General features: G+C 51.0%; 1 protein-coding gene across 1 annotated transcript; it reads right to left on the bottom strand.

Moving 5' to 3' along the window:
* Positions 1–1,107: 1,107 nt before the first annotated feature.
* ptpdc1a (protein tyrosine phosphatase domain containing 1a) lies at positions 1,108–9,554 on the bottom strand. The gene is made up of 10 exons (XM_076171419.1): positions 9,390–9,554; positions 6,818–6,915; positions 5,046–5,217; positions 4,690–4,770; positions 4,470–4,588; positions 3,768–3,905; positions 2,595–3,688; positions 2,239–2,427; positions 2,043–2,153; positions 1,108–1,951 (listed from the first exon to the last, which is right to left on the bottom strand). Exons 2-10 carry the CDS (start codon positions 6,906–6,908, stop codon positions 1,847–1,849), a joined length of 2,100 nt encoding a protein of 699 aa, XP_076027534.1. The 5' UTR covers positions 6,909–6,915; positions 9,390–9,554; the 3' UTR covers positions 1,108–1,846.

Raw genomic sequence — 9,554 nt, 5'->3', positions numbered from 1 at the left:
CTGACTGCAGCTTCTTCGGCTGCGTGCTCACACTCACACACTCACAGGGTAAAGGCGCACTACCGCCCCCTGCGGCCGCGGAGAACACAACACGCAGATCGACAGAGATAGATAGATAGATAGATAGATAGATAGATAGATAGATAGATAGATAGATAGATAGATAGATAGATAGATGTCCACAAAATAAACACATGTAAACAGGACAGTGACACAGCAAAACAAGATGGAAACAGGAAGAGGCAGCACAGAGTCCAGTGGCTCCTGGTTATGAAGGTAAAGTGATGTGTGTGTGTGAGCTAAATGAGCTCGACCCTCTGATGCATGCATGGGATTCTATCTGGAGGGTTTATCGGTGTCAATTTAGAAGATTTAGAATTCAATGTATACTTCTATACTCACAATGACTCTGTTGTGAGTTCCTTATGATGCCGTGTGTATCTTCCTCTGGAGCAGAGATGTGTCACCTCGTCACTAAGCAACAGTAAGTAAAGGTCTGTCACAGGCAGGAGACTTCAGACCTGACAGGAGCTTTAGTTCAGGGCTTTGACATTTGCATCGGCTGCTTTTCATCTCATTTACATTGATACTCCATTACCAGTTTCAATTCAAATTTGCATGACTAATGATTTGAAGAGGAGAACTAAACGGAGAGCCAGTGGAGGTGGAGACGCCTGAAGGGTCCTCAGCTCGACCGACTGATCAGTTAGGCTCTTTACTTACAACCGGAACAACTTTGAGCGTCTGATTGGTTTCTGTACCTGAAAGTACGAAGACGGTAGAAAGGCCTGAAGGAAACCTGAGCAAGTTTAATGAGGATTTAACAGCTGAAAAATGCTAAAAATGAAAGATATGAACACCAAAACATGTTGATGTTTAAAAGGTGCCTGTAGGCTGAAGTGTAAGGAACTAGCTGAGTGCTCCAGAAACCTATGGAGGAAAACAGAAGGACAATACTCTAAACTGCAGTGATTACTGGAAGCAATCACTGCAGCTACATCCCAAGATTAAAGCTGAAGACGTCACCAGGTGGCGCTGTTGTCCTCTGAGTTTGTTTGACAGTAACAGGCCCAGAAAAGACTCAGACCACAGATGGAGTTAGTGGAGTTTAATTCTGTTGGATCAGTGCTCAAAATGATGCTGTCTGAGATCCACAGATCCTACACACACACACACAGGTCACACACACACACACACACACACACACACAGCACGTTACACAGTCACGTCACAGAGGCCGGTTGAGCCAAATGCATGAACCACAGTACAGTACAGTGACCAGTGTTTGGTTCGCACAGTAGTGTTTTTTATTAAGGTACATAGAATAGAAAAGCAAATCCACTGTAAGCCTGCAAAAAATTGCATTCTCGTCAAAGTGTCCACCGTTTGCATTCCGGCGAGGAAAACATCTCACATCCTCCGTCACCGCTCGCCTAATGAAGCTAGAGTCTCATACAAATTGCTGCATTCCAAAAAGATCTAAATAAATAAGACACCAGGTGGCGTCTGCACAGTGTCAAACATCTCTGGGTTGAAATCAAACGTCCCAAACCGACGCTGAAGGTCAAACTTCATGAGAACTACCGTCTCAGTCGTTTAGAGAACAAATATCATAACTTTAAAGCAACGTCTGGGCCGTCTGGAGTCTAACAGGACGAGGACACGTGATGTCTAAAGCACTATGGCACAGGATGAGACACAGAGGCAGTGAGGGGTTAAACATGGACGATTAAGAGCTCCAACTAAACAAGTTACAACATGTCATTGTCTTCAAAGTAAGCAGACTGTCTCACAATAATGCCCAGAAATGAGAAAGGGAGCAGGAACCCTGTTTGCTTGTGGAGGATCAGGAGTCGTCTGTCTCCTCTGCAGCCTTCTGGTGCAGGATGTGGGTCAGGACCGGGCTCAGGGTCTCGTATGGGAGCGGAGTCTTCCCTGAGTCTGAGGGAATCTGCAGAGGGAGAGCGGGAACATCAGGATCAGGCCAAGGAAAGGCTTAGTCAGATGTTTCAGACCTCAGTAGAAGGATTCTATGTCCTCACCTTGGTAAACACGTGGATGGTTTGGTTCAGGAAGCTGGACTCCACCTCCTCAGGCATGGGCAGGAGATGAGCAGCACAGTTGAGGACACACAGCAGAGTGAGCCTGTGACCCTGTGAGCAAGGCAGCAGGTCAGTCTACATGCTAACAGAGTCAGACAGCAGACATGTTTGGATGTGAAGGTGTGAGTGCAGGCACCTTCTCCAGTGAGTCCAGAGCTCGCTGTGCGTTCACACAGTTCCTCTCGCTGAGGACTCTCACGTCCTCGCCGCTGATGATGGGCTCCTTCAGCTGCTCCAGCCAGGACCACATCAGACCGGAGAGGACCAGAGGGTCTCGCTCCATGCACAGCCTCTCCCACGCCCCCTCCCTGGAGTTCAGCTCCGTCTGCACACCACCAGCAAGTCAATCAATCAATCAATCGCCCAGTATCTGCTCCAACTTAAGAGCTTTGTATTTTCTAATGTAGTACAGTTTGTCCTGCTGTTACTCAGTCTGACCTCTAGAGGAAGCCTGTTAGATTACTGACTGACTGATGTTCTGAGATGTCCTACCTGCCACATGGAGACCTTGGAGCTCAGATCCTTGTCTGTCAGCTCCATCGCCAGGGCTTTGGCCACCAGCAGGCGCCTGGCATCTAAGGAGAGCTCTGATTGGATGGCGACCATGGCAACCCTCCCCTGCTCCTCTCTCTCTGCCCCTCCCACCCCTGACGTGTCCTGGGCCGGCTGCTCCTGGCTGCTGGCCGCCCGGCTCTGTGTTAAGGCTGGATTCACTTCCTGCTCTGAGACATCTGAAGGCAAACGATGGAGGCTCTTATGAAGTGGCCTCTGTAAAAAGGGGTCTGTGGCGTCGAGCTCACTGGTAGTCATGGTGACGGAGTACTGGATGTTACTGATGAGGCCCTGAGGAGAGAAGTCACAATGTCTGGAGTAGCTGTTGGTTGTAAGGCTGTTGTGAGAGAGGAACTGTTTGATGCGTGGCCTGCTGCTCTGGAGATCTCCCACATCCTGCCGTCCCGTTCCAAGGTTGTTGAGGGCCGAGTCACTGAAGCTGAGCCGCTCTCTGTGGAGGCGCGGAGGAAACCTCATAGGGCTTCCTGCATTCTGTCGCCTCCACAGGGGGTCCAGCTCATTGTCGCTAACCAGAGGCTGATCGTGAAGTTGTGTGGCTCGTGACGCCTGCAGGCTGGATGAGCAGGACGAAGGCACGGGGATCCCCTTCCCCCTCATCTCGTTGCCCAGCTGCTGGAGAGCCTGCTGGGACACCGTCTTCTCCACCTCCGCCGTGAGGTCGGGGATCTCCAGCCACTCCTCCTCCATCACCACCGGGCGGTTGGCCGCGATGTCGACGAGGAGCTTGCATACCAGCTGGACGATCTTTGGCAGGTTCTTCATCTGCCGCGCCTCGTAGCCGTGCAGCAGGTGGCGCTGTCGGGTGAGGTACTGGGTCATGGTGACGGCGCCGGCTTTGGGCTCGGCGCAGGCGAAGACGCTCCTGAGAGGGACCAGGAACTGGGCGAACTCCCTGACGCACAGCAGCTGGCCTCGGGTCTGGATGGAGTTGGGTCTCTTGGCTCGCACAAACAGGATGGCCTGGTCAGCGCTCATCCGGGACGTGAACACCAAGTAACACGCCAACAACACACCTACACCAGGGAAGAACACAACATCACAGAGCCATCCCTGTAGAATGATCACGCTCTTACTGATGCAGACGCTACACACCTGTCCTCCCCAGGCCAGCGTGGCAATGGACGGCCATTTTGCCCTCTTGGACCCCAAAGGACATGACCTTCACCATGTCCAGGATGGTCGTGAGAGACGCCACACCGTAGTCCTTCCACCCAAAGTTATAGTAATAGACTGAAACACACAAACATGGGAAACAGAGAGATCCACTTTGGTCACTTTAAAGGAAATGAATCAAACAGTGACACGTGGATATCAGCAGATCTACCAGCGGGTCCCTAACAGCTACTTCCTGTCACAAAGCCTGCATCAGTAACATTGAGGATGCCAGTAGATTTCATGGAGGCTTTCTGCAGGTTTTCCAACACTTCATCCTTTTCCCAAAACATTTCTAGGCTTGGAAATCCCCGTTTTCAAAATTACAGCAATTACTTTTCCCGGACTTTCCTTCCCGCAGAAGCCCTGTAAATAAACACGGCTGGATAAACGTTTACACTGGAGACTTTTAGCTCGGAGTGAAAGTTCAGCTCAGGCATCCGGAGGAGGAGGAGGAGGAGGAGGGAGATCTCAGGGGAGCTCATTAAGGAGAGGAAGCAAGGTGGCAAGCCTCCAAGGACACAAGGCCACACATGTACGGCTCCATGGTGAGGACGTAAACAAAGGGCAGCAGATACCGCTGAGTCGTACTAACACGACTGTACGATATGTGTTTGTGTGCGGCGGAGGATGAAGACTCACTTCCTGCTTCCATGAAGGTCTCAGGTCGGTAGGTGAAGCCGCTCTCCTGCTCCAGTGAGTTTCCACAGCTGGCGTGTTCTCCAGGGCGCTGCAGGTTGATGACCGTCCTCAAGCCGCACCTGAGCACAGCAGCAGCAGGCACGAGTCAGAGCGAGACAGAGCTGTGAGGTCAGTGTGACGTCTGTGTGTCTGTCTACAGCTGAACAAGAAGCTGAGGTACCTCTGGAACTGCTCCATGATGTTATACTTCTCTATGATCTCAGTGGAAGGCCTCGCCATCGCCAGCAAGCTGTCTGTGATCCTGGCAACAGAAGAGGAAGTTAGAAGGTTCAGGATGTGACTTTATATTGGGGAGGGACTTCCTCTGTGTAAGGACAGTAAGTATCCTCCTTCTCCCTCTATCCCTTCCCTTGTGGGTGAGCGCTGGTAGGTGTTTGTTATGAGACACAGTGCTGCTGGAACGCCTCCGAGATCAGAGCAACACTTTCACTTGAATTAAACTGACTAATCAACTGAGTGGTCTTCTCACCTTTACCTGTGAGGTAAACCTGCTCTGAGAGTGTCCAGACCACATACCAGGATGAGTAGAGTCCCTTGATGGCTTGTTCGTCGTTGCTCCAGCGGGAGGGGTTCTCATATTTACAGGCTTTCCCTCCACAGGCCATGGAGCACTGCATGTGCCCCGGGATCACGTGCCTCAGCGTCTCACCCATCTTGGTGTACTTTGCTGTCGGGACCCTGGCGTTGGCTGACAAGACAAAGGAAAACAAAACGCTGAGTGTGACAAACCAAAGCTACGGCCAAACCTTCTGGAGGGACGCTTTGGCAGCTTCCTGTCTGTCCTCAATAGTTGGGATTGTTTGGGCAGTGATGAAGACTCTGAACCTTGGTCCACTAAACTCTATCTGTCTGATTCTAACACATTTTACTGTGGGGGGCTGAGAGGGAGGAGAGGAGGGGCCAGGGAAGAGGACAGGTGATCGTCCACATGCAGCAGCTCAGGCATCATCATCCTCAGCTGGTTGTAAAACCTGAGGCAGGAGTGATGAGTATTGACCTCAGAACACAGTGAGCTGGAGGAATGAATAAGAGATGAATGAGAGCAAAGGTAGCCCGAGCAGACTGTGTGACACACACACACACACACACACACACACACACACACACACACACACACACACACACACACACACACACACACACACACACACACACACACACACACACACCCCTGGATAGAGGCTGAGCCTGACAGTGGATCAGCCGGGGGCAAAGAGAGGCAAATACAACCGATCGATTCATCAACTGCATGTGTGCAAGTGTCGCCATGACAACAACCTGCAACAGGTCTTCTGTGGGACGTGAATGGGGGCGGTAGTTACACACACACACACACATCAGAGACAAGCGGCTAGGGAACTGAGAGATGACAAAATGCTGCACGTGTGTGTGTGTGTGTGTGTGTGTGTGTGTGTGTGTGTGTGTGTGTGTGTGTGTGTGTGTGTGTGTGTGTGTGTGTGTGTGTGTGTGTGTGTGTGTGTGTGTGTGTGTGTGCGCAAGATGACTCATGACAGATTTTGACTCCACTATGATAGATTTTGAGGAAGACTAAAACACTCACTACCATTAAATCTGGGTCAGTAGGGTCTGGATCAGTAGGGTCTGGATCAGTAGGATCTGGATCAGTAGGGTCTGGATCAGTAGGGTCTGGATCAGTAGGATCTGGATCAGTAGGGTCTGGGTCAGTAGGGTCTGGATCAGTAGGGTCTGGATCAGTAGGGTCTGGATCAGTAGGGTCTGGATCAGTAGGATCAGGATCTGGTGGTCTCTCAGTCCTTCAGATAGGAGCTCTGTGTCTCCAGGCAGAGCCGAGTGTCTAGCAGAGCTACAAACATCAACCAGCAGCATCATGGAGCTGAGATGAAGCTGAGTCAGAGAAGGTGAGACAGACTGAATGGATCTTCAGCAGCTTCAGAGTTCAGATAACGGAGCATCTCTGGGCACCAGAACCAGATCAGTGTTCTGATCCAAACCAGACCTCACCTCTTAATATCACAGGAAACACAAACCTGATTGTGTTCATGTTCATAGAGTTCAAAATAAGTAAGTTCTTCTTCGTATTTCTGCTAAATATAAAATGCGTCTTGTTGCTGATGATGATGATGATGATGTCATCTACTCAGTTGACCGGTCCGTTATCAAACTACACATTTCAACACAACTATTACATGCAATCTTTATCAAAGTATTGATTAAAAGAGTCTTGTTTAACTTCTAATTAATCTAACTTCAAACTTTGACTCATCTCCCTCAGCCCAGAGACTGATCCCATCGCCCCCCGGTCCTACCTGTCTCCATCTCTGTGCTGACGTCTCCACTGTGGGCTCCCCGGGTGGAGGAGGAGGGCAGGTCACTCAGCAGGCTGACACCAGCTGCCATGGCAGGGCTGAGAGGCGAGAACAAACATGGAGTCAGAGGCAGGCGGAGGAAAGAGAAAGGCACAATCGTGAGCGGCGGCTGTGCTGATGGTGCAAACAGACAGGCTGCACACACACACACACGCACACACACAGATGAGTTATGTGGAGCACGAGCGGCGTTGCCTGGCACAAACACGTCTCTTTCCCCCCCCCTCCCTGGAGAGAGGGAAACGTGCAAACGGAGCCACCATGACAGCAGCTCATGTGTCAGACCACTGCACCTTTGGGATCAGGTGGGAGGGGCCAGGGGAGAGGAGAGAGCGCTGGAAGCACGCCGCACATCCAAGGTGCTGAGTTACAAACAACACAACACTCGCCCGGTTTCTACTAACGGCTCTGTGGAAAACATACAAACATTCAAACAAACATGGACAGAAGAATGGTGAGGGACAATAGGAATAAGTTCAACTCACTACTTAATCTCTCCTCTGTTAGCCTGCAGGTTCAAAGGTCAGACCTGATCCTGCTTCACATGGAAGCGTCGGTCCAGATACTTCATACTAAACTTGACTCAATCCACCGCAGCACTCCTCAGTTAAAACCTCAAACTCTCCCAGATTGGAGTTTCATAAATCCAGGAGGTCTTCAATAAACAGACTTTTTAATTGAGCTGTTCAGATTGACATTAAAGAGACACTGATGCAGCCTGATGCCACACAGACATCACAAGTGGCGTCTTTAAAGCGTGCAGCAGCTCCATTACATCATCATGTGTTTGTGAATAGGCCCTGATGTGTGTGTGCTTAGCATAAATCCAGACCCTGGAAGAGGAAGATGTCACCTTTATAAATAATAGATCCCACTGCCTCATGGAGCTGCGATGCGTCTGTTTCAAAGGAGCACTTCCTGTGTTCCACGTGTGATTTCTGTAGCTCTGTATCGGTGTCCCTCTGCGCTTCCAGAGTGTCAATTGAATTCTGGAGACCAAGACCTCCGGTTACATCCAGAGGCTTAGCGCTCTCCTCCGGTTGTCTTAAGTGAGTGAAACACTGCACCTTCACAGCTCCCTGCAACCCATTAACAATTAAGAAGGGTTTGCTCTGCATCACATGGGGCTGAGGTTTGGATGGAGAGACGTTTCTGTGACCTTTGCTTTTTTCCTTCCTCTCTCACAAAGGAATGACTTCATCAGGAGAGAAAGTGGCGTCCTGGTGCTTTCCACGGTGCTGAAGAAGCGTGGAGAAGCAGGTGTTGCTTCACGCGGCGTTAAGACGACGTGCCGCCGTCTGACAGCTGAACAGGAGCGCCGGGCTCATGTTGCAGACATACAACACTAACCCTTAACATGTTAACCTGAAGAGACGTGTTAGATACGCTTGATACGCTGACCAAAGACACTTTACTGGCCCGGTGGCTACAGGAGACAATCAGCTGGAGAAGGATCCCTGTGGTCATGTGACCAGGAGCCATGATGTCACCTCTCAGCACTGCACCTTCGCCTCTTAACATGATGACACAGGTTTAATAGTCTACTTTTTTATTTATTCATGTTGTGGCTGAAGCACTGCCAAGAAGAACACATGAAGCCTGTGGAGACTCAGGAGCTGAAGGACCTCACAGCTTCTACTGAGGTCCATAAGCTCCACACAGCGAGGAGGAGGACGAGCGAGACGAAGGCTGGAGTGTGGGACGTGAGAGCCGTTTCCACTCAGCTGGCTCATAGACCGACAGCCCCCAGGAGACGCTGCTCTCTTCACGCTGTGTTCGCTGCTCTACGGTGGCGTGACTGAAGGGATCCCACGACACAACAGGGCGCCGTGACAACCACACAGCACTGCCACCTGCGCCAGGAGGAGAGAGGGCAGAGGCTGAAGCTGAGGCTTAAGCTGAGGCTGAGGCTGAAGTGATGCTGATGAGAGGCGGGGGACACCTAGATGATCTGACACATGTTGTGATAGCATGATGAACACTAACATGTGCTCTGTATGAGCTCAGCTGTTAGACTGCAGCTCACATGAGGTCACATGAGGCCTTCAGGGTCCACGTACAGGACAGACGTGTAAATGTCTTCCTGTTTGGTTTCTCTCAGACTTTTCTGTCCAATGAGCAGAGCCGGAAGTCCTCACATGTCCGAAGATCAGCTGGACTCTGTATGTTGTGTCGTCATTCACGTTTCTGTGTCAAACATCATCAGCATCAGATCATCTAACTGAGGGCACGTATCGATCCCTGTTATCAGGGACTGATCCCTGATGAGCTGTCCCCTCTGGCTCTGTCCCCTCTGTTAGCTTCTCCCGCTTGTCCCTGCTTGTCTCGGTGTGGTCGCGCTCATGTTGCTCCTCAGTTAGTTAGTTAGGCTCAGCTGCTCCAGGTGACCGAGCAGGTGTGAGGAGGCGCAGAGTGCGGGAGCGGTGCTGATGCTGCTGATGATGCTCCGGAGCTAGCTGAGGCTAACAGAGCTGAGGCTAACACGCACACATACACCCACATACACACTCACCGCGTGGTTCTCCTCTAGGTCCGCTCTTCTCCCCGGAGCCTCTGGCATCTTCGCTTTATCTCCGTGACGTCATTGTTGTGTTTGTAGCCACATCTCGGCCCGCTAAGCGCAGCTAGCTCAGCAGCTAGCTTAGCAGCCTGACATGTTGTCTGCGAGTCCCGCTGC

Source organism: Genypterus blacodes, unplaced genomic scaffold (assembly GCF_046128005.1).
Source record: "Genypterus blacodes isolate CSIRO-AG114 ecotype Tasmania unplaced genomic scaffold, CSIRO-AGI_Gbla_v1 ptg000249l_1, whole genome shotgun sequence".
Classification (NCBI taxonomy): Eukaryota; Metazoa; Chordata; class Actinopteri; order Ophidiiformes; family Ophidiidae; genus Genypterus; species Genypterus blacodes.
This window is presented reverse-complemented; position numbering and strand designations above follow the sequence as displayed.